Raw genomic sequence first — 25334 nt, 5'->3', positions numbered from 1 at the left:
GGTGAATACTTATTTTGTATAATATTCTGTGGATATGACTTCAATTTTATTGATGATCTCTATATCTCTAACAATTTGATGTCGATGTTATTTGTATTTTCCTTTTTTTTTTATCAAAAAATGGTTAAAAAAAAGAGTGCCAATAATATTTTAGAATATTTCCTCCTATTGCTTTTTTAAATGGTTTTTGTTTAATCCTTAGCTGTTCTGTGCCAAACATGAGTGTTTATGGACCAAAGCTGCTGCACTACATTTATTTTTTTATGATACACTGTCTACAGGTCGTACTTAAAATTCAAGGGTGCCAATAATGTTGAATACATCAGCAATTGATTGCAGTAATTCTGCAATTTGCAATCTATTGTGTATAAAAATCTTTCCCTTTTTCAATCAATTGCTGAATTGCTGCAATCAATTGCTGATGTATGGGGGCCTTAAGTCACTACTGTTTTGCATGATGTGTCACCAATGAGGGGAGAACTAAGTAAAGGCAATTTGCAATCGATTGTGTATAAAAATCTTTCCCTTTTTCAATTGATTGTGGCAATTCTGCAATCAACTGAAAAAGGGAAAGATTATTATACACAATTGATTGCAAATTGCACGATTGCTGCAATCAATTGCTGATGTATGGGGGCCTTTAGTTGGAGGTAACAACTCTTCTCTAAATGCATTATTCACAGAACATTTGTCCAATATTCATTCGGCTATAAATAGCCATCTCCTCAGACTTTTTTAGACTCTTTCAATCATAACAACTACAACGTCATACATGCAACAATCATTCTAAATTAAACACTTTACTAATGGATTGAACAATTGAGAAAACTTTATTGTTTATTATTAGAATACCAACAACTTCATGAAACACTTATTATTAGCATTACATTTTATATTCAATTGGAAACAATAAGATATTGCATTAAACAGTAAATATTAATTACAACAGCAAATGGTCTTTTCTGAAGTCACGCAACTATTTTGGGCCTGAGACAGAGGGCCTGATCCAGACCTGGTCGCAAGCCGGGTCGATGGTGGCCCAGAGCGCATGCGCAAGACCCGGATAGCAACGGGCAATCCGTCGCTCCGGGTCTCGTACCAAAGGGAGCGTGCTGTCGATGTTGAGTGACAGCACGCCCCCTTTGGTGGGCGGGCCGGGGGAGTGGCTGCCCAAACGGAGGCATTCCCATGTGAACGCCTCCATTTGGAGCCGGCCCCGCTGACATCACGAGTGATGTCAGTGGGAGAGATTTCGGCTCTGTTAGAGCCGAAATCTCTCTGGGGCTTGCGGCAACGAGACCCTACCACAAGGGTCTCGTCGCAAGCCCGATGGTCGCGATGGTCTTGACCATCGCGACCATCTTCCTGGCCGCTCGCTATAGCTGTGGGTGGTCACCCACAGCTATGCAAGCGGCCAGGAGGCAGTTCTAAAAAAAAAAAAAAAGACCGGCCCTGATTCAGAGCGAGCGCTCTGTCAGAGCGACCGGCTCTGAATCAGGGCCAGAGTTCAATGGAAATCGGTCATACCTATCACAAAGTACTGCACAGAAATAATGTCACATATTTACATTTAACAGAGTTATGCGCATCTTGTGGAGTGCCCGCCCCCTACCTGTATGCTTGGTTTGGTACTACTCTCTATCAATGCACACATGCACTTACCCGTTACTAGGTGCAAAAGATACAAATGTAAACAGTTACACTTATGTCCAACTCTGCATAGCCCGCACTTCTGAGGTGCCCATACTTTCGTGTGCTCCGTTCCAGGACATGCACAGTGCAAAAACACGCAGGATTATCTCTGCCAACAGGCACACGTTCAACTCTGCCTCAGCGACTTTGCCTGCAAGTGCACCATGCACCTGATAGAAGGAATCCCCTAGCACACCGGTCTGAGGGTGTTACTTAACTAGTGTGGATCATCCATTTTTCAGCGTCCATTTTTGTACTAAACCAAAATACACAATTTCATGTTGCGAGACTATTTAAATTAGATAAAGGCATGGAGAGGGCACATTATTGCTCCCTGATTTTCTCCCCACAAAGGTACTCTCAGCACTCTATGAGTGGTCCTGGTCAGTCTGTAGCTTGAATTCTAATGCTATATCTTTACTATTTGCATTTTTTTATACTGACAACACATGAATGAGGTGACAGAGAAATCAAAATGGATATGCCACAGACATTAAATAAGTGGCCTGATATTTTGGGAGAATCTCTAGGCCAACCTGGCTTGTGAAGGATTGCACACACATTACCTATAATATATTGTATAATGATGTGGAGACACACTGACTTAGGGCTCATTCAGTTGCCCTATTAATATCACATATGGTCAATGAATTCCCTTTCTTTAGACCATATAACCAAACTGCAGGGTATACCCGTGTCTGGAAATTCAGTTTATAGGAGTGAAGTAGTATCTCACTTTCAGCTGTAATAGAATGAAACGAGATGACCTTTTCTCCACAATCAAGAAGCACACCCACCACAGAAGGTTTGAGTACATTTATCCTGATGTTTTCATTGTTATTCCACGCAGATAATTGTTCCTTGCTCCATTCTACACACCAGGATAAGTGGTCTCGGCCAAGTAATCCATGATTCTCTATCTCTAATGCTGCAGCCCCAATGCTCCATTCACCACTGTTATTTGTGCTGATCTCCCAGTAGCTGCATTGTGTGGAGAATCCTTCAGAGCAAAGGACCTGACAGTTTTTAAATCTCCGCGCATGTTTTCGGTAGGTATGATTCTTACCCGTCACTGTCACCATCTTAAAGTCTGGAGAAAGAGACAGGCGACTGTTGACTGTATCTTCATCAAAAGACACACTGGTGGCCCCTGGAATTAGTAAATATGTTATTCAAAATACTGTCCATTTTTTATATTTTGTTTATTTTTAATTTCTGTCTCTGGAAACAAGGAAAAGTAGCAAGCACTCTTTGTGTATGTCATATCTAGACAGTGGTCATTCACAAAAAGAAAAACTGCAGCCCTGCTGCTCAGCTTCTGACCATCTTTTTATCAATTTGTACAGAGGTTTGCGGAGCAATATGGTCACATTTGTGGAGGAGAAGCAGCTTGATTAGACTGGGCAGGAGTTAGGCGAAGTCGATGCCACTAAGCTACAGAGTAAGCCCAGCATTGCACATCATTATGAGAAGCAGTGGAGACATTCAATTTAATTTTGTATAGAGAGGATGCATTACTACTGGTCCCCAGCCACTTTCCGACTATTTGAGCTCTGCACCAGTTTGGAGCTGGCTGGGAATGCGTTCTATCCTATACTTTTGACTCACTGGATATACACCCATAAAATTACAACCACTGACAGGTGAAGAGAATAACATTTATTATCTTTCCATGGCACCTGTCAAGGGGTGGAATATATTAGGCAGCAAGTGAACACTCAATTCTTGAAGTTGATGTGTTGGAAGCAGGAAATATGGGCAAGCGTAAGGATCTGAGCGACTTTGACAAGGGCCAAATTGTGATGGCTTGGTGACTGGGACAGAGCATCTCCAAAACAGCAGGTTTTCTGGTGTATTCTCTGTATGCAGTGGTTAGTACCTATAGTACCAAAAGTGGTCTGGGAAGGACAACCAATGAACTAGCGATAGGGTCATGGGTGCCCAAGGCTCATTGATGCTCATGGGGAGCGAAGGCTAGGCCGTTTGGTTTGACCCCACAGAAGAGCTACTGTAGCACAAATTATTGAAACAGTTAATGCTGGCTATGATAGAAAGTGCCTCGCAGCCTGCTGCGTAGCCGCAGACCAGTCAGAGTGCCCATTGTGACCCCTGTCCACCGCCGAAAGTGCCTGCAATGGACACGTGAGTGTCAGAAGTAGACCATGGAGCAATGGAAGAAGTTGACCTGGTCTGATGAATCCCGTTTTTTTTTTACATAATCTGGACGGCCGTGTGAGAGGGCACTAGGATGCACTATGGGAAGACAGCAAGCCGGCATAAGCAGTGTGATCCTCTGAGTAATATTCTGCTGAGAAACATTGGGTCCTGGCATTCATGTGGATGTTACTTGGACACTTACCACCTACCTAAACTTTGTTGTAGACCAAGTATACCCCCTGGTGGCAACGGTATTCCCTGATGCAGAATAATACGCCCTGCTGCACTGCAAAAGTTGTTCAAGAATGGTTTGAGGAATATGACAAAGAGTTCAAGGTGTCCTCCAAATTTCCCAGATATCAATCTGATCGAGCATCTGTGGTATGTGCTGGAAATACAAGTGCGAGTCATGGTGGCCCCTGCAGTTTTCAGGACTTAAAGGATCTACTGCTAATGTCTTGCTGCCATATAACACAGGACACCTTCAGAGGTCTTGTGGAGTTCATGCCTCGATGGATCAGTGCTGTGTTGGCGGTTCAAGGGAGACCTACACAATATTAGGCAGGTGGGTTAATGTTATGGCTGGTGGGTCTATGCATGATACATGGAAACATAAGAATTCCAGCGGAGCTGGGACTTAGGCCTACGTGTAATAACTAAGGCCTAGATAGAAGGATCACTATGGTCAGAATGTATATAGGAATGAAGTAGTCTGTGCTTTCCCTGTTCTACATGAAATAGCTCTTAGTGATAAGCCTGTCAGTTACGTGGTGTGATGAAATCAAGATACACCTACCTACTGTATAACAGTCTTATAGCCATAAGCAAGCAGAGTAAAGTTATAAAATCTGATATGGTGCACATTAGAAGATAATTAAAGATATCCACGTAGTCATATACACCCAAACAGAGAGATGTTACACTTACACTGCAGAAGTTTCCTTGGACCAGTCTCTGCAACTCTTACATGCATTTCCTGTGTACAGGATGCTGGAGGCTCAGTAGGCAGCACCAACGTGTCTTCAAGCACTGAATCAATAACAATAAATGAATAAATGACAAAAACAATCAGAGATACCTAATCATCTGAGGAAGAAGAGAGTAGCAGGATACCTGGCAGTATAGGCAGAGTAATAATCTGAGGAAGAAGAGAGTAGCAGGATACCTGGCTGTATAGGCAGAGTAATAATCTGAGGAAGAAGAGAGTAGCAGGATACCTGGCAGTACAGGCAGAGTAATAAACTGAGGAAGAAGAGAGTAGCAGGATACCTGGCTGTATAGGCAGAGTAATCATCTGAGGGAGAAGAGAGTAGCAGGGTACCTGGCTGTATAGGCAGAGTAATAATCTGAGGAAGAAGAGAGTAGCAGGATACCTGGCTGTATAGGCAGAGTAATAATCTGAGGAAGAAGAGAGTAGCAGGATACCTGGCTGTATAGGCAGAGTAATAATCTGAGGGAGAAGAGATTAGCAGGATACCTGGCTGTATAGGCAGAGTAATAATCTGAGGGAGAAGAGAGTAGCAGGATACCTGGCAGTACAGGCAGAGTAATAAGCTGAGGAAGAAGAGAGTAGCAGGATACCTGGCTGTATAGACAGAGTAATAAGCTGAGGAAGAAGAGAGTAGCAGGATACCTGGCTGTATAGGCAGAGTAATAATCTGAGGAAGAAGAGAGTAGCAGGATACCTGGCTGTATAGGCAGAGTAATCATCTGAGGAAGAAGAGAGTAGCAGGGTACCTGGATGTATAGGCAGAGTAATGATCTGAGGAAGAAGAGAGTAGCCGGATACCTGGCAGTATAGGCAGAGTAATAATCTGAGGAAGAAGAGAGTAGCAGGATACCTGGCTGTATAGGCAGAGTAATAATCTGAGGAAGAAGAGAGTAGCAGGATACCTGGCTGTATAGGCAGAGTAATAATCTGAGGAAGAAGAGAGTAGCAGGATACCTGGCTGTATAGGCAGAGTAATAATCTGAGGAAGAAGAGAGTAGCAGGATACCTGGCTGTATAGGCAGAGTAATAATCTGAGGAAGAAGAGAGTAGCAGGATACCTGGCTGTATAGGCAGAGTAATAATCTGAGGAAGAAGAGAGTAGCAGGATACCTGGCTGTAAAGGCAGAGTAATAATCTGAGGAAGAAGAGAGTAGCAAGATACCTGGCTGTATAGGCAGAGTAATAATCTGAGGAAGAAGAGAGTAGCAGGATACCTGGCTGTATAGGCAGAGTAATAATCTGAGGAAGAAGAGAGTAGCAGGATACCTGGCTGTATAGGCAGAGTAATCATCTGAGGGAGAAGAGATTAGCAGGATACCTGGCTGTATAGGCAGAGTAATAATCTGAGGGAGAAGAGAGTAGCAGGATACCTGGCAGTACAGGCAGAGTAATAAACTGAGGAAGAAGAGAGTAGCAGGATTCCTGGCTGTATAGGCAGAGTAATAATCTGAGGGAGAAGAGAGTAGCAGGATACCTGGCTGTATAGGCAGAGTAATAATCTGAGGGAGAAGAGAGTAGCTGGATACCTGGCTGTATAGGCAGAGTAATAATCTGAGGGAGAGGAGTGTAGCAGGATACCTGGCTGTATAGGCAGAGTAATAAACTGAGGGAACAAAGAGTCTAGCAGAGTACCTGCCTGTATAGGCAGAGTAATAATCTGAGGGAGAAGAGACTCTTGCAGGATCTGTATAGAAAAGGTAATAAGATGAGGAAGAATAGAACAGTAGAAGTAGAGAGCCCGAAAGTACTTGTACTAGTCCACAACAGTAATGTTTCACCTTATTAGTCTACTGAAAGTGTAGGAAGTGCCTGAAATAATCATAAAGCCGACCGGGAGAGAAGGTGTTCCTGCCCTGAAGGAGGATGTGATCATCAAAGGTAAGTCGAAGGGATGGGTAGTGAGGAGGAAGTCCGGGGACTGAGGGTAGGGGAAAACCTAGGGGGGGGTCAGTGAAAATTTTGCTATGGGGCCCCCCAGGTCTAGTTACTCCCCTGCCCACAACTATTATTGATTTGTTCGACTTACCTCTGGTGGTCGCGTCCTCCTTCAGCGTGTGTTGCGCAGGGCAGGGAACACCTTCTCTCCCGGTCGGCTCCATCTCGCCTCACTGACTGATGCTGGGAGGAGGCGGCTATGCCTCCTCCCAGTATCAGTCAATGAGGAGAGATGGAGGCGCAGCACACGCAGAAAGACGTGGCCATGGCTACGGATGAGGTTGTCCGGGCCCCATAGCAGCCACACCCCCTGCACCTACGGTAGTTACGTCAGTGGTTGTGGGAACATGAATTTTTAATTCACGAATACACTATTTTATTAAAATAACCAAAATAAACAAATATTTACAATATAATAAACAATGAATACGATTAAACAAATTATTTGATGAATTTAAATATTTTGCTGACCTTTTTTTAAGGATTTATTAAAAGTTATGTTTTAACAATTTTTCATGGGTCACTTTATATCATTAATCCATGAGTGCCCCATAACAGGAATATTTTGTCTCTTTTTTTGAATTGTGTCTATTTTTATTCAGCGGGGTCCATGCTGCCGAATGCAGCATGGCCCCCACAATCGTTCCGTCTCTGCCGCCATGGCAAGTGTGTATGCACACCCTGCCGGGTCCTGTCGCTAACGAGGTCAGTGTGTACCAGCCTTTACTCAACCTTGCCGGTTCCTGGCAGCCTGCGAGGCCAGGAAATCTGTGTACACCAAAGCAGACCCTGGCCTGGTTGCTCCCGGAAAATGGAGGCGACTCGACCCCGTTTCCAGGAACGATGGCCAGATGCCCCTGCTATGCCGACCAAACGCTGCAGTGTGTTAATTATGCTGTGGCTTGGGGGATCTGCGAGTGAGATTGCAGAACCTGTTGTACACAAACCATTGGGTTTGCGTACATCTCTGAATCAGGCCCCAAGTAAGTTAAGTGTGTGCTATAGTGAGGCCAGGACATCTAAACAAGCAGAATCTCTTTGAATATACAACCTCTAAGGTTAGTGACAAGAATGCTACATTGTTTTATATCCCATATTTTGGCGTTTCCTGATGGTTTTATATGTAGCATACTTAATATTGTTATTATTGGGTAAAACTGATTCTTATTCCAGGCTCTGAGCATCACACCAATTATTCTATTGGAGCATACACACGGTCAGATTTGTCAGACTTGTCAGATTTGTCAGATGAACGATTGAACGATTTGAACGATTTTACCAAAGTTTTGAACGATTTGAACGATTGAACGATTTTTGACTGCATTAAAATGAATGGAATCGTCCAAGTCTGACTGCAAACACATCAGATGTCAGATATCGTTATCTGACAAACGGGAACGCGCATTGTAAATCGTCCATCGTTCAGGCATGTCAGATTTTCCTTCAGATATGAACGACTGAACGATTTTTAAATCGTTATCGTTCATATCTGAAGGAAAAATCTGACCGTGTGTATGCACCATATGGCTGCTGATATATTATTGTCTTTATCCATTTATATTTCTTCGATATATCTGTTTCGATTGTGATACTATTAATCTGTTGAAACCTTTCAATAAACTATATTTATACAAATTTAAAAAAAATGCTGCATTCTGATCCATAACTAATGAGGATTGGCAATGCAAATGTATTTTTATCATTCAAAGGAATTGAAAGCGAAAAAGTCAGAAATATCAGGGAGGTTTGCAAATCTACTCTCCAGCTCAGAGTGTACTGGACTGTGGAATATTCTCACCTTGTTTTGGTGGACAGTGGAGTTGTTCAAGCAGTGGGTGAGAGAGGAGATTCTTTTTCATTCGGTATATATCATTACTTGTGTCTGCAAGCCTGTTTTCATCAATGATGTTTTGTCTCTCTGGTGAAGACGTCAGTCTGTAGTTACTTTCTGATCCAGTGTCCTATAGATGTCAAATGCACATGATTCATGTTAAGAGAAAGCGATGAATTAAGGGCCAGCAACCGACAATTACTGATTTCTGCTGTTTCGCACAAGGCTTGTTCCGATCAATGGTTTTCAATGAACAGCCCTTTGACACATGAGTGAGTATTCATGTGTAGAACAGCACCTAGTTCATATCATTTATGGAAATGTTTTTTTTAATAGATAGATTTTTCAAGCTCAGCATGCTGAAATTTCTGACACAATGTCAGTGTAAAGATTACAATGAAAACCAATCATAAAAAGCAGACGAAAGTTGCATTTATGTTAACAAGACCCAAATACTTGAATATCAAAATGTTGTCTCTCTGAAATAAAATACTGCTTATTACAATGATCAACAATCAGCAGAAATAAAGCTTAACATCATTGTGAGAATCTCATTTTGTTGGGTTGCACTGACCAATCAGTCACATCATATTTATATTCTGTCTGACACATCTTTCCTATATACTAATCAATCACAAAATCTTCTCTATCTGATACCTCTACCCTATGTACTAATCAGTCACATCATATTTATATTCTCTTCTCTATCTACTAATCAGTCACGTCATATTTATATTCTCTAGGTGGGATGTACTAAAGCTTAAAATGCAGTCAAAACTCTGAAAACCCCTGTTTACGGAGCTTTGGCCGCATTTCCATATGTACCAAGCTCTGGAATGCTATACATTCGGGAGCTTGGACCCGGTGGGTAACTCCATCTTTAGATCTTTAGATAGTTACCCAATGTAATCGCCGATATGTACCCGATAATTGGCAGAATGTACTGCATCGCGGATGCAATGCTTAGTACATCCCGTCCTCTATCTGATACTTCTTCCCTATACACTAATCAGTCACATCATATTTATCAGGGCCGTAACTAGGGTGGGGCGGCCTATGTACCCGCACAGAGCGCACATGCCCTGTAGGCGGAACCGGCCGCCCGCTGCAATGTACAATTGGAACTGTGAGAGAGGGGTTGTACTGTGTGGCATAATATGTAATGGGGGAGGGGGAGTTGAACTGTGTGGCATAATGTGCAATGGGGAGAGGGTGGGTCGTACTGTGTGGCATAATGTATAAGGGGGGAAGTTGTACTATGTGGCATAATGTGTAATAATGTGTAATGGGGGAGAGGGGGGTTGTACTGTGTGGCATAATGTGTAATGGGGGAGAGGGGGGTTGTACTGTGTGGCATAATGTGTAATGGGGGAGGAGGGTTGTACTGTGTGGCATAATGTGTAATGGGGAGAGGGGGGTTGTACTGTGTGGCATAATGTGTAAGGGGGTGGAGTTGTACTGTGTGGCATAATGTGTAAGGGGGAGGAGGGAAGTTGTACTATGTGACATAATGTGTAATTGGGGAGGGGGAAATTTGTACTGTGGGCATAATGTGTAAAGGGCATTACTACTGTGTGGCGTAATGTATAAGGGGAACTACTACGATTTAGTGTAATATATACAGGGACACTACTACAGGTATCTAGTGCAATGTAAATAAGCGGCACTACCTTGTGGCGTAATGTGAATTGGGGGTACTATAGTGTGGCCACTCCCTTCCCCTGTCTACTTTGGGGGGGTGGGGGGTGGAACCAAATCTCTTTCTGGCACAGGGCACCAAAATGTCTAGTTACGGCTCTAATATTTATATTCTCTATCTGATGTCTGTTCTAATGCAGTAATCGGAAACAAATACCGTACGGTTTTCTAAATATTATATTGTCCAACGAACCTTCAGCACTGCTATCCAGTCATTTTCTAATTGATCTTCCAGCTGTACTCTCCTCTTCTTCATAACATCTATGTCAGCTGTCAGGTGCTGAATCTTTTCAGATGTCTGCTTTTGCGCAGTGTCCTGCTCCAGTTTCATTCGCCAGAAGGATGCCCTTTCCTGCTTCTCTATATAGTCCCTCATCTCTCTGAAGTAATTGGTGAGTTTATCTTTAATATCACTAATAAATATCTGAAAGTGAAAAGCAAATGTAGTGAAACAAGATTAGGAAGCCACGCAGCATATACATGTCCCTGTGTGACAATACTGGAAGGCTCATTTAGGAGAGCACAACCTGCAGCAAGAAAATATGTTTTTAAACACAAAACCCTGATTTTATGTAAAGATCATGGAACTAGCACATCAAAATCATAACATCTGCAAGGCAAAGTTTAGAATGTTTTAAAAGTAGGATCTGTGCAGTCAGGGATGTTCATAATTTAGTTGTGGGCTAGGTGCACTCACGTGCCTCATTTTATGGCCACTTGCCTAAAGAAAGAAGATATTTAAAGATTCATGGTGGAGACATACATGTAACTACCATTGGTGCAGGGGGTGCAGCTTCTAAGGGGCCCGGGCTGCCTCCAGGGCCCATAACTCCATCTGCACTAGTGGCATAACAAGGGTGGACAAAAAAGGGCACTTGTCCCACCCTGAGGCTGAGCAGCTGCAGAGGAAGCCAGCTAGGCGGCGGTAGCCAACCCTGGTCCTCGAGAGTAGGGAAGCCATTTCCGGGATTTGAGGCCAAATATGAATCCCGAGATTGGCACTTTCAATCCTGAGATATACGGTTTTGAATTGCGGGACTGAATTGCGCCGCATGATGAATTTAGCCAGGCAGTGTTGAGTCAGCGTGCGCTGCCCTGGGCCAGCGGGCAGCAGTACGGAGGGCAGGTTGTAAGGGTGAGTGGGCATGACGTCAGAGGTCACGCTGCTCAGCCCCACGCCAGCCCGCCCGAGGAGGTGAGGTGAGCTGCAACTGAGCAGTGCCAGTGAGCACTGACTCACTGGCCTGAGGAGAGAGTGCCGGGCCACAGTCTGGACTGGAGAACTCGGTGAACTGGCATGGGTGGCGCCGCCGCCGGGTACCAGACTGCCCTGTCTGCAGTTTGGTGTGAGTGCCCTTCCCTGGCTGCAAGGCTGAGTGAGGACGGAGGCTGTTCTGCTGCCTGGACTTGGAGTGTGCTGCTGTCTAGTGCTGCTGTGCCTGTGCTGACTACTAGTGCTGCCTTCTGGACTGGACAGTAGAGTGGACTCTGTATGGAGGGTGTCCATGAATGTTTTTTTTCTTAAGCTGCATACACATGTAAAGATTTTCTGTCCAACCATCCAACTAGTTGATTGGTTGGAATGAAAACCTGGTAATGTATGAAAGCAAATGACAATCAGAAATTTGCTCCCAAAGGCCGGAAAATGGACAAAAACTGTTGTTTGAACAAATTGTTTAGATCAAACATTTAACAAACTTGTCTGACCGATCATTTATCATCTGTTTTCTGCACATTTAGGAGCAAATTGCTGATCATCAGCTACTCCCATATGTTACCAGATTTTCATTCCAACCAATCAACTAGTTGGATGGTTGGACAGAAAATCTTTACGTGTGTACCCAGCTTTACTGTAGTGCTGCTGGGCTGGCTGGGGGGGCCATGAAAGTTATTTTTATTTCTGTGGGGGGATGGGGCCGGGCTTTAGGGCCAGAAGCATAGGCCCACAGGAAAAAACTTTCATCCCCCACACACCACAGGAATAAAATAACATTCTATTTTGTTTATCTTAGAAAAAGTATAGAATAATATTTTCATTGCTCAACTCAATCCCAGGAATCCCAGGATTAAATTTTTTTTAATCCTAAATACCAGGATTGAAAAAATGAGCCAGGACTGGCCTCCCTACTCGAGAGCTACAGTACCAACAGTTCATGTATACCTGTGGATCTGTAGAATATGTCAGTTAGGAATGAATGCACCACATGTTTGAAAATGTGATAGTTAGTAATGACTACACCTGTGCACCAGCTAGGTGGTCTGAAAAACGTGAACTGTTAGTAGCTGTCAAGGACCAGGTTGTCTACCCCTGAGCTAGAGTGTGTAGAGTTACAGCAGGACCCTGCCCCAGCCACAGACAGGAGCATGGAACACAGAATAAAAGGTAAGAGCTGGATGAGGGGGAGACAGATATATGGAGAGATGGAGGCTCAGTGACACTGCTGAGATGTATAGGGATTTTAAATATTATTACCAATGTCGCAAAGTCACCTGTTTGGATGCCGTATACAGGGGAAAAAATTAAAAAGTAAATTGTTAACATTAATTATTTTAGCTACGGTGCACTGGGAGATTAGGTCTGATAAAATAAACATGGTAAATGAATGACTTTCAGTAACATAATAGGAGCCATATGAATATTATATTTAGCCAAGGAGACTGAGGATACGTTGATAGGACAGCTGAGCATCTTGTGTTGATGCTGTTAAGCCGCGTATATACTTGCCGATTAAACAGAGCGATTGAACGATAACAGTTATCATTCAATCGCTCATTAATCGTGCACAAATCGGGCATGAAAAGAGCGAAGACGACCAGGGATGCGTGCTCCCGCTGGTCATTTTCCACATCAATCATTGCCTGAAAATGCTGGTCAATCAACCGATAACGACAGATTGGGCATGTTTCGGGGATGATGGAGGGTACCTGCACTGAACGACATATTGGGCCTGATTCAGAGCCGGACGCTCTGACCAGAGCGCTCGCTCTGAATCAGGGCCCTCCTACTCCAACTTGGAGCGGCCTCTTGGACGCTCGCATAGCTGTGGGTTACCACCCACAGCTATAGCGAGCGTCCATGATGATGGTCGCGATGGTCAAGACCATCGCGACCATTGGGCTTGCGACGAGACCCTGCGGTAGGGTCTCGCTGCCGCAAGCCCTGGAGTGATTTTGGCTCTATCAGAGCCAAAATCACTCCCACTGACATCACGAGTGATGTCAGTGGGGCCGGACCCAGACGGTAGGCGTTCCCATGGGAACGCCTCCGTCTGGCAGCCACACCCCCTTTGGTGGGCGTGCTGTCACTCACCATCGACAGCATGCCCCCTTTGGTGCGAGACCCCGAGCGACGGCTATCCCGTCGCTCGCCGGGTCTCGCGCATGCGCATGACGGAGCTCCCTCCGTCGTGCGCATGCGCATTTGGGTACCATCGACCCACTTGCGCGCGTCCTGCGCTCGCGAGCGGGTCTGAATGAGACCCATTGTTCAGTGTAGGCACTACAGGGGAAGAGGAACAACTGTACGATTACAATGTTGTAATCGTACTGTCGTTCCAAGATCTGCAAGTGGATACGCACCTTTACTTGCTAAAACCCAGGACCCTGGGTTGTAAAGACAAAATTAGGATATCAGCATGTCCTATGTGATTTATTTCACATCGTGTTTCTGCCCATGCAATAGCAAGAAATGTCTGTCCTAAATGTCCATGACATCATTTGGTGTGTTTTACCTATATTCCTGATATAATTGCTCTTACTGCTCACAAAATCGAAGGTCTAGCATTTAGGATTAGACCACTGTAAACATTTTCTCCTCCTTGAAAGCAGAGTAGTAGCTGAGAGAGTAATGGTATAAGGAGGGAACCCGCTTGTTCCTCTTGCCTCATGCACCAATTCTGTTGTGCCAGCTCTGGGCCTCTTTACACTGGAGTGTTATTATAATAGTCATACTCTCTGCAATCCTGCTGCTCAACTGAAGCGCCCGAGGACATCATTGATGTTCAGTTTGGCCATTTACATGTGTAACCAAACTGGATGGAGATCTGGTTGGTCAGAACTTGGGCTGAATGGATATATTCCTTCTGGGAACACAGTGGGGACTGTAATTGTAGTCAACAGATAGTGGCACATACAGGCTGACTAAATCATTTGTGTACCATATAGTGGACATGACCAGTAACAACCCATAATATTACATTAGTGTCCTTGTTGGGGTCATGTACAATTTGGGCCATTTTGCTGGTGATATTGTACGTTGAGCCTTTACCCAAAGCCTGTGCTTATTTCTTATACTAAGCCACTCATTTTAAAGCTGGGTACACCCTATACAATGTGTGTACCTAGTGATGGAATGACACAATGTAACGATACATTGCACGCGCCGTACACGATCTGGTGGACGATGGCGCAATATATCATTATGCATGTAGCAGCTTGGTATTGTTCATTGCATTGTTCCATCTGCTGTGTAAAACAAGATGGGACGATGCAAAGTACGACCATTGCGAACGACGAACACTGCTGGATTTGTACGATATATCGTTCCGATTTGCAACGGAATGATATATCATATGACGTGTGTACGTAGTGTGTACCCAGCTTAAGTTTCCTTTCCACAACAGGAGGAATATGCATGTGGTATTCATCACTGTTGTAATGATGATTGCCTTGCTTTCGCATTCCCTAATTTGCGTTTCCTGTGTGTATTTATCTAAGTAACATAAGAATTAAGGCAAAATTTAAAAAAACAGATTTCAAGGGGCGCCATTTTTGTTTATTTGCCCTGGGCACCATCAATTCTAGTTACGCCTCTTCCCTGCATCCAGTGATGGTGCACTGCAAACAAAACTAGCTGATGCTGTGCTGCCTGCCCTGCTGGGACTTCCGTGGGAGAAGGCGTTGACTTCCCAGCAGGGCAGGCAGTACAGCAGCAGAGTCGTATTAAGGGGTGACGCTGGGGCACGTATCCCAGGCTCCCCTCTCTCAGGGGGCCCCCTCAAGCGCGCATTTGCTTGCTATACACAGCAGAGCACAAGGAGAGAGGGCGAGCTGGACGAGGAGAGGGGGCCGGCCAGATGAGGAGCGGGAGCAGGCCACATGAGGAGCGGGAGCAGGCCACATGAGGAGAGGGCTGGACTAGCAGATGGGTGAGCAGATGAGGAGTAAGGGTGGGCTTTAAGCGTAGTAGGGAGGGGCTACAGGAGAAGATACAGAGTTAGTGGGGGAGAGAGACATAAGTGGAAATTTATTAAGCAGCAGGCTTGAAATTCTGAAGGTGTTTTTACATCCCGACAATTTAACAAGCTCAAAACTGCTGCAAGCATTGCAATTGCAATCATTACCATATCTTCGCAGTGAGCCTGCGTGCATAATCTATTGCGATCCATACTGAATCAGGCCCTTGGTTCAAAACCCTTTGGACACCCCCCTAATGACAAATTAGGCAAAAAGATTTTTTTTAAATTTGGCCAATAATTACGTCATTTTTGGGGACAAAAAATGAAGTGTTGGAAAATGGGATTAAAGTAGTGGGTCTCGTATTTGGGGGACTGTATGGATGGTACAGGTGTTTTACACATTGCAAGTGGCTGTACCTGGTGTATTTTTTTAAAAAATTTAAAGTGCATTTTTGTGACTCAAAATATACTTGCACCCATTTTGATGTACCCGAAATTTAACTGCAGCATTTATTTTGTCCAAAAAAATTGCTTTATATAATTTTTCCCAAATATGCATATAACAGCCATTTAACACGATTCAAGAACTCAAAATACTTTTTTTAGGTTGATTGATTTCCTATGTCAGTTACCTATTTATGGGGTACAGATAGATTTCTCCAGAATGTGTTGTACTTTTCGCTGATTACTCCACGAACAGTTTTCGTTCTAATGCGTTTTTGCATCTTTTGTAATAGGATAGTGCGAAAAATGAGAGTGCGCACAAAAGTCACAAAAAATTGCACCAACACCCAAAGCGAGCGAAAAATTCTCGGAAATTAAGGTTTTGCTTTATCTTTATCTTATAATTTATAACTGCAACATCTATTGCACAAAGGTATTACTTCCCAGGTACAAAGGGTTTTCACAGAATGTTAACTCACACACAAAAAATTATATTTATTTTATTTGTCCTTTATTTATTCGTCATAAAAGAATATATGCCACTTACCTGGGCTTCACAGTAAATTTCCTTTTGACTGGCTATGGTCTTTTCTTTACTTAATATATTTTGCTCCAGGTCAATGATCCTCTTCTGAATTTCCTCCTTAATAAAGCACAAAAACAAAATCACTCTGCCCATCCGAAATCAGCCAGCATCAATTAATCAGCCATTTTTAACCATATTATTTTATTTCACTGATCTTTCTTCTACCTCACCCAACATCTGTCAATCAGCCTTACATTATTACTATACATCATATCCCTATCCAACCATTATTCCACCAAGGATGGGCTTTTTTTTTGAAGGTCTACCTGAATACCATCTTGGCTAATGCGGTCTCCAAAACCAAAAAAGGAAGGCAGTTCAGGTGAGCCAAATCAATGGTGTCACATTCGCCAGAATCTGAGTATCTTAAGCTTCCTAAAATAACCATTTCATCTTGCAGTCTCCACCTTCCATTGTCTCTTTCCAACAGCCCGATAATCCTGTATTCATACCAGCCCTCCTACAAAAACATCCATTACTTTCCATTGCCCCACAATAATCAACTATTTATCACTTTACTATGATGCCCCATAAATCTGCCCTTATTACCAACCCTAATCCTGCCCTTTTATTTCTACCACTAGCACCCTTCAATCCATTTTTTTAATTCTACTACTAAAACCGCTCTGCCTGCTCTTATCACTCTACTACTAGTACCCCCAATCTGCCCTTATCACAATACATATTGCACCCTCTACCTACTCTGATCACTCTACTACTGGCACACTCAACCTGCCCATATCATTTAACTACCACCAGTTCTGCTTTGCCTTGTAAATGACTGCAACTTTAAAAAAATGATCGAGATCAGCCTGCATCCCGTACCTCCGGCAGACTCGTTCTCTATTACATCCCGCCCTAAAGCTGGCCACACACTAGACCAACTTTCATCCAACCATCCAACTAGTTGATTGGTTTGAATGAAAATCTGGTAAGGAATGGGAGTAAATGATGATCAGCAATTTGCTCCTAAATGCCAGAAAACAGATGACAATGGTCGTCAGACAAGTTTGTTAAATGTTTGATCTAAACAATTTGTTCACACAACAGTTTTTGTCCATTTTCTGGCATTTGGGAGCAAATTGCTGATTGTCATTTGCTTTCATACCTTACCAGATTTTTATTCCAACCAATCAACTAGTTGGCTGGTTGGATGTAAGTTGGTCTAGTGTGTGGCCAGCTTAAGTCTCTGTTTGTGTCTATGTCTGTGTGTGTATATATATATATATACACACACACACACACACACACACACACAGAGCTTCTGTATGGCACTTACACATGTACATTTACAGAGTATAAATCATGTGACATACCTTCTTCCTTTTGTATAGCTCTAGCAGCTGGGAAGTCTGACATTCTTTGTGCTGCAGCACACAAGTTGAACACACGGGGGAGCTGTGCGACATACAGAAATACTCCAACCCTTTTTCATGCTGGCAGGGCCAGGGTGTTGTGATGAGATTGACTAGCAGATGTCTCTGCCCGTTGTGCAGCACTAGGTGGTCTTTGCACAGAGGGGCCATGCAGGATAAGCAGAGTTTAAAGGCCCCAGCTCCAATGCAGGAATTACATTCTTCGTGTGCTTTGCTGTCCAGTTCCTGCAGGGTGTCCAGCAGTTGCGAGATATCTGTGTTCTTATTAAGCTCAGGCTTGCTCTGGAAGACTTTCTGGCACAAGAGGCAGTTGTAGTTTGCTCTCGTTTCCCAGTACTTCTCTATGCACGATTTACAGAAAGTGTGTCCGCAGGACAGAGTGGTGGGGTAGTTATAACGATTACAACAAATGGTGCAGCATAGGTCTAGGGGCTGGAGTCTCAGTAGCAACTGCTTCTCTTCCATGATTGAGAAGATGAGAATGAGAAATGAAAGTGAAAGAAACACAGTTGTAGCAACTGGAGAGGTGTGGAGAAAGGGAGGGGAGAGTGAGGACTGCACAGTGCAGAGAGCAGAAGGGGAGGATCTGGAAGCACCTTTTTACTTGGTCACTTTTGCAAAGGGCACCTGTATCAATGTTAAATTCCGGGTCTGACCCGGAGGTTGGAACAGGGGGCTCGATGCAGACCTGCTCGCTAGATGCGTTCGCACACAGCCAAAGTAAGCAAATCCCGTGATCGCACGGAAGGCATTAGCACGCCTACTACGTCAGCGTGCGATCGCGGTGTGTATTTAGCCGCTAACCAGCCTGTCATAAGACACCACTGTCCCACGTCATCTCCAGGAAGTGTATGCAACAATCAGTAACATCGAGTCGGAAGCGAACGCAGCACTTGTTGTTGACCATACCCTACCGCAAGCACTGTGAGCGCTTCAGTGTGTAAAACAATGTGTACTATGATGCTGCGTCTTAATTATGCACGCCTCTGAAACGGCATTAAGACACTCAGGCACGCCCGCGTTCGCACAACCGCACCTCCATTTTCAACGACCATCTCGTCAACTCCTATAAACGGCTTGTGCTGTCACTCATTCTAGCGAGCTGTCTATGCGCAGCAGGCAAACGCTATCCAATTGCATAGACTAGTTCGCGCACTGCGATGCATGCGCAGATTACAAACATCGTCAGGCTGTGTGCTAATGCAGCCTAGAGAGCGGGTCTGAATCGGGTCCAGGGTTCCAAACCGGATCAGACCCGGTATTTAGCCGTCGCTGACCCAGGAAATTCCCGAGTCGGTGCCGTTCTTCCGGTGTGGAAGTGGACGCTTGGAGATGACGTCATCTCCAAGGTCTGGGATGCGGTGCGCTCTAGGTCATCGTGACCCGGATCGCGCTGCAGGGTTTCACGGGTTATTCCAGTGTTAAACCCTGCAAGTTACCTGGGTTGGATTGCCGGGTCACTCGACCCGGCAATCCAACCCTGTCCTCTTTTACACCAAGGAGCTACCCGGGTTAACACTGCAATAACCCGAGTTTTAGCTCTGGTGTAAAAGGTGTATAAGTTAGTATGTGTGTATCGTAGGAAGGTGTAAATTAGTGGCAGACAGTGGCAGCTCCATTCAATAGGGAAACCACACCAACTGTCATTTCAAATGCTGCCATACATAGATGGCTGGGACTCACTGGCAGTTGGTGTAGCTGCCCTATTTGAATTTTGAACTGTGATGCAGCCCCATCTCTGGAGCCGCCACTGGTGGCAGACAACCTTTTGTTAAGTGTTCTGGCTAAAATGTATGTTTTTATTTATTAACTGATATATATATGGCAGCACACACATATGCCGCAAACACAGGATTTCTAGGGGGTTTCCAAACGCTTGATTTTAGAATGAGTGTGGCCATTAAGGGGGCATAATTTGCACCTAACGAGCTGTAGCCTGCCTCATACAAAGTGCAGTGTATGTGATACTTTAGACATGTCATCAGTTACAGTGCTGGGTTAAGCTGGGTACACACTAGACCAGGGGTGGCCAGACTTTTGGAATCTACTTTCTTCTTCAGCGTCCATAGGGCTCCACAGGGAGACAATAAGGTGTAGGTGGTACTTGGAGGAACGGACACAAACAGCAAAGTAGAGATGGCTACTGAGTGAGTGTCTCAACACAATGACTGGAATAATTCAGATGTTCGAATGATTCGAGTCACTCAGTGTTTGTTGTGTCGAGACACCCACCTCTCTAGCCTCTCTGTCAGTGGGAGCCGCTACCACCGGGTCAGTGTAGAAGTATGATCATGTCGGATCAGCAGTGTAGGGGGCGGAGCTGTCAGTGACTCACTCGGAGTCGCGCTGCTCCTGCCAGGGCTCGGGGGGTGTGCACTGACTCAGGAGAGACAGTGCAGAAGTATGATCAGGTCGGATCAGCAGTGTAGGGGGCGGAGCTGTCAGCGACTCACCAGGGCTCGGGGGGTGTGCACTGACTCAGGAGAGGCAGTGCAGAAGCATGATCTGCAGTGCTGGGCTGCCGGGGGTGGAGCTGTCAGCGACTCACTCAGAGTCACCAGCTCCGCTGTTTGCTACAGCTCTAAAGAGCCATGAGACACTCCACTGAGTTGAGCCATGTGGCTCAACTCAGTACGGTGAATCGCTTTGCCTACAGCAAAGCCTTTTTTAATCCCAGGATGCCCTGGTCCTTCTCCCTATACCCCACCCACAGCCTGAAGGCAACTCAGTTTCATTGGTGTCCGGCAGGAGCTGGGTCACCGCTAGAACAGTGCGGATGCTTTAAGCAGCCCAAGCTTTATTTTTATGATTTATTTTCATAATAGAGCAAGTAGCGCTAGACAGTGCTCTGGACATCTGCACTGTTCTCCTTCACCCCTCTGCGGCGCAGCAACTCGACTAGGTACTGTCGGCGGGGCTCCGGGGGACCTAGCTAGCAGGGCTCCTCGGACCCCAGACTGCACCTGGGACTCAAGGAACAGGAAAGGCTGGTCCCCGCTTGTGGAAACTCGTGTCTATGCAAAGTCTTACCTCCGGTCTCAGGAGATAGACTGGAGGCGCTGATGTGGACATCGGTTTGTCCGTGACTCCACTAGACCACCAGGGTATAACCTATATTGGTGCAGGTATAGCTAAGGCAGGGACCCGGTGGTTGATGTCAGCATAAGGGAGAAGGCCCTCTTCCTGCGGCCCCTCCCTCAGCTCAGGGCGCCATTCCACTGCGGTCTTGCCACCCCTGAGCTGCTCCTCTGCCCCCTCAGAGACTCACAGCCACCATTTTCTGCATTAGTATCAGGTCTCCGGGAATGGTCTCCCTGTATACCTCTCCCAGGAGCCAGGTTATACAGTGCTATTTTCTACCAGCTACTGCGGTCTATGTAGTTGAATTTAGTGCCCACTGCAGTTATATTGTATGCTCTTTATTGTATGTGACTTGTGCTAGCGCTGATGTCTGTGTATGTTTTCTCAACTGTCAGCTTATACCTTTCCCTTTCTTTCATTATAACCATGGAATACTGAAGTATAGGGGGTTAATTGTACCTCACATCTACCTATATTTGTGAGGACTGTCACATACTGTATATCTGTATTGCGCACTACACTATGCCATATTGTACATATATCTGAGTTGCTCACTGCACTGTGCCAGATTGTGCTACAATTATCCTTGCAGCTATGTCTAGCAAAGGCAAGAATAACAAACAGCCTGCTGCTCCCACTCTGGTGTCTTGCAAGTCCTGTTTAGCAGGCTTAGCGTCAGAGGATCTCATTCAAGATGGTGTATGTGCATCTTGTTATACGGCACCTGACCCCTCAGACCCTGCATCCTCTCCTCAGGACCTACTGGGCTTCCTTTTTCACAGGTATTGGCAAAAATTGTGGACCACCTAGCAGTCCATGTGGTAGCTCCCCCTATGGGATGGCCATAGCAGGTACTCCCTGCGAATCCTTTGCCTCCCCCATGGGTAGACGTACTTTCTACATCAGTGCGGCAGAGCATAAATGCCGACATTGTGGCTGCCTCTTCCGGAAGGAGTCAGCCATAACTGTACAACATGGGGGCGTGGAGCTAAATTAGGAGCGGATTGGGGGCATGACTTTGCGATCGCGGCCATGCCCCCGCCACACAATGCCGAGCTTACCGGCATTGTGCGGCTGGGGCCACGGTGACGTGATTCAGCGCGAATTGCATCATTGGCGGGATGTGGCACCGACCGGGAGATTTCCGGGGAGGCTCCAGGCAAGTATGGTGCAGAGTCTGGCGGCTACCTCTACAGCTTTTCAACAATGCTGCAAACTGAGAAACCCTTACCTAGTAAACCTCTTAAGCGTGCTGTGTTATCTTCCCAGTCCACCAAGCTATTATATTCTGATTTATCATCTGGGGAGGAGGAAGACACAGACCTCTCTGACTCTAACTCCCTCTCGGGAAAGGAGGAGCTACCCCACAGGTAGAATCCACTCCTAGGGCAAAAGATACACTATTTAAGTGATAGAAGGTAGTTTTGCCAGAGTTTACTCACTTGATCATATGATCACTTGATCATATCTGATCATATGTGTGAAGCATGGAATATGCCAAGTAAAAAGTTTCAGCTGTCTAAACGCTTGATTTCCTTTTACTCTCTTCCAGCTACTGATTGCATTCAATTTTAAGGTCCCCCTGCAGTGGATTCCCACGTGACACACCAAGTTAAGAATGCTACCTTACCTATCCACACTGCAACCTCCTTAAAGGAGACTACGGATAGAAGGATGCAAGCTTGCCTGAAGTCTATATACTCTCTTACAGGAGCTATTACTCGTCCTGCCACGGCTATGGCCTGGGTGGCAAAAGCCATTGAGAGTTGAGCAGAGGCCCTAGAAGATATATATCCCTCTGATGCTTCCAGGGAACAGCTGTCATACATATCTCACATTAGAGATGCAGCCTCCTACAGGATTTAGGAGACTTGGCTTTGGATACTTGTCTCCTAGCTTCCAAGGCATCTGCTACTTCCGTGGTAGCTCGCCATATTGTTAGGCTTCGCTCATGGAAAGCAGATTCAGACTCTAAAAAGGCTTTGGAGTCTCTGTCTTATTCTGGGGAGATCCTATTTGGCCCAGAATTGGACAAGATTGTGACTACCTTGGCAGCTTCCAAGACAGCATTCTTACCCTCTGCATCTGCTACGAAGCCTCAGATGTCATCCTTTCGTACCCAAGGAAATGCTAAAGGTCAGTCCTTTCCATGACAGTCGGTATCCACTACAGCCTCCAAGCCCAGGAACCAAACAGACCTGGACTACAAGATGTCCACCTACCAAATCTGAGGACAAGCCTTCAACCTAATGGGGTGGGCCTCTCCCTGGGTGCTCCCAGATTGGCATCAGACGACCTCATATGCCTGGGTAAAAGATGTGGTCTCCCACAGATATGCCCTCTCATTCCTGAGGCGGCCCCCCCAGCAGTTCTTTTGAACAGGACATCCTTCGGACCCAGGCAAAGCCCTGCTCCTCCAGAAGGCCATTCAGTCACTGCTCTCAGGGGTAACAATTCCAGTCCCCTCATCACAGCAAGGGAAGGGCTATTATTCTACCCTTTTCTTGGTTCAGAAGCCAAATGTAATAGGGTGAGAGTTTAGAAAATGTGAGAGAAAACTCACATTTTTAAACTCAGCCAATGTAATAAAGTCACAGAACATTCAAACTTGCATGTTTTTCAGACTCAAAAAACTCTCAAGATTTAAACTCTCATCCAGGTCTTTCCTGTATTAAAAATACAACTCGATCACTGTATTACTGTAAGAGTTTTGCTGCTAAACTATCACATTTTCTAAACTCTCAGCCTATTACATTTGGCCCCAAGTCTTTGAATAAGTTTATCAGGGTGCCCAGGTTTCATATGATAACCCTACGCTCTATTGTCCTGGCTACGGAGCCTGGGGACTTTATTGTGTCTCTGGACATTTAGGACGCTTACTGTACCTACATGTACCTATAGCGCCTTCTCATCAGCAGTATTTCCGGTTTGCTGTGCTACATCAACATTACCAATTTTAAGCACTGCCTTTTGGGCTTTCTACAGCTCCTCTGGTCTTTACCAAGATCATGGCAGTTATGGCGACCTATCGTCGTGATTAGGGGATCAGACTGCTCCCAGCTTGGATTGTGTATTGGATGGTGACGTTCCCTTAACAGACCAAGTAAACCAAGGTAACATTTGCCGCATTGTGACTCAATTGGGTATATATTTTCCAGTAGTAGTTAACTGGAACAAAATTTTCACAATCAAGCAAAAGGAGAGTGAAACTGCAGAAGACTATTGCGACCGGGCTCTGCAGGCTATCACCCAGTACACTGGGATAGAAGATATTAAAGATAGCACTCACCACAGGGGAATGATAGTCACGGTACTCATGGACGGTCTGAAAGAGAATTTAAAGACTCGGGTTCAGACCTCACAGCCTGGCTGGAGGGGACTTGCAATAGATAACCTCATAGAGTCTGCCATAGAACATGACAAAAACATCTAAAAAAAGAGGGAGATCCAGAGCGAAAAACTAATGGCTGTCAGTATACAAGCTCTGGAGGGAATGACTAACATCACAGCCAACAGACACACTCACACCTGCACACACACTTACACCTGCCCTCACTAACCCCACACAACAACAAACACAGCTCTATTCCGTTAACCCAATACAACCACAGGTCCCATATATCCTCCACAATACCCTTACCCTCCCTATCCTTACCCATATCCACCACCTTTACCCTCTGCTCAAACCTCACAACCACACATGTTTTCAACTAATCCACGGACATGTTTTAACTGTAAACAAACAGGACATTTAAGTAGAAATTGCACAGTAAAACGAGTAGGAACCCCAAATCAGGGAAGATCTGGATATCCCCATAAGGGATATGCACAGAGACCAGCAAACGTTCAACAGGCACCAGCTCCAATTGTGGCCGTAAATGCTTTATTGGAGAATGGTAGCCAAAACTAGGGGTCAGGTCATACCTGTAGTCTACAGATAGTCAGGTTAACGGGAAGTACTAGGGAAGAACCGGTCATGATGGTTGATGTAGCTGGTACTGAATATCTTTTCTTGTAGACACAGGGGCGACCAGGTCAATCTCCCGTTAATTTACAGGTGACCATCGAGACAGTACCAACAATGGGTGTAACAGGTAAAGTGGAACGTTATCCTTTAACAAAGTCCACAGAGGTTACTATTGGGCCGTTGCATACCAGACATTCTTTCCTCCTGGCAGCTGCGACTCCTACTAACCTGCTGGGAAGAGACTCGTTATGTAAAATGGGATGTGTTATATATTGCACCCCTGATTGTGTATTTTTAGATATCCCAGAGAGAATGGTATACGAGGTGCGGGATATGTTAGACACTCCTCAAAGGATAATGTATCACTCTACAGTTTTAAATAAAAATCCATCACAGGTA

The 25334-nt window shown here is 45.0% G+C and overlaps 1 protein-coding gene across 1 annotated transcript; it reads right to left on the bottom strand.

Annotated features, from left to right (window-relative positions):
• Positions 1-859: 859 nt before the first annotated feature.
• Positions 860-18356, bottom strand: RNF135 (ring finger protein 135). The gene is made up of 6 exons (XM_088468152.1): positions 17828-18356; positions 16473-16568; positions 10498-10728; positions 8574-8736; positions 4777-4878; positions 860-2842 (listed from the first exon to the last, which is right to left on the bottom strand). The coding sequence occupies exons 1-6, from the start codon at positions 18350-18352 to the stop codon at positions 2304-2306; spliced, it is 1656 nt and encodes a 551-aa protein (XP_088324278.1). The 5' UTR covers positions 18353-18356; the 3' UTR covers positions 860-2303.
• Positions 18357-25334: the final 6978 nt, after the last annotated feature.

Source organism: Taudactylus pleione, unplaced genomic scaffold (assembly GCF_031769625.1).
Source record: "Taudactylus pleione unplaced genomic scaffold, aTauple2 ptg000012l, whole genome shotgun sequence".
Classification (NCBI taxonomy): domain Eukaryota; kingdom Metazoa; phylum Chordata; class Amphibia; order Anura; family Myobatrachidae; genus Taudactylus; species Taudactylus pleione.
Note: the sequence above shows the minus strand (reverse complement) of the source record. Positions and strands in the feature narration are given on the sequence as shown.

What these genes read in the sequence shown, in the direction of transcription:
- RNF135 (XM_088468152.1), bottom strand. Translation starts at nt 18,352, where the DNA reads ATGGAAGAGAAGCAGTTGCTACTGAGACTCCAGCCCCTAGACCTATGC. An exon ending in AGCTATACAAAAGGAAGAAG is followed by an intron (nt 16,569 to 17,827) that starts GTATGTCACATG and finishes TGCTTTATTAAG; the next exon opens with GAGGAAATTCAGAAGAGGAT. An exon ending in TCCAAGGAAACTTCTGCAGT is followed by an intron (nt 2,843 to 4,776) that starts GTAAGTGTAACA and finishes TACTAATTCCAG; the next exon opens with GGGCCACCAGTGTGTCTTTT.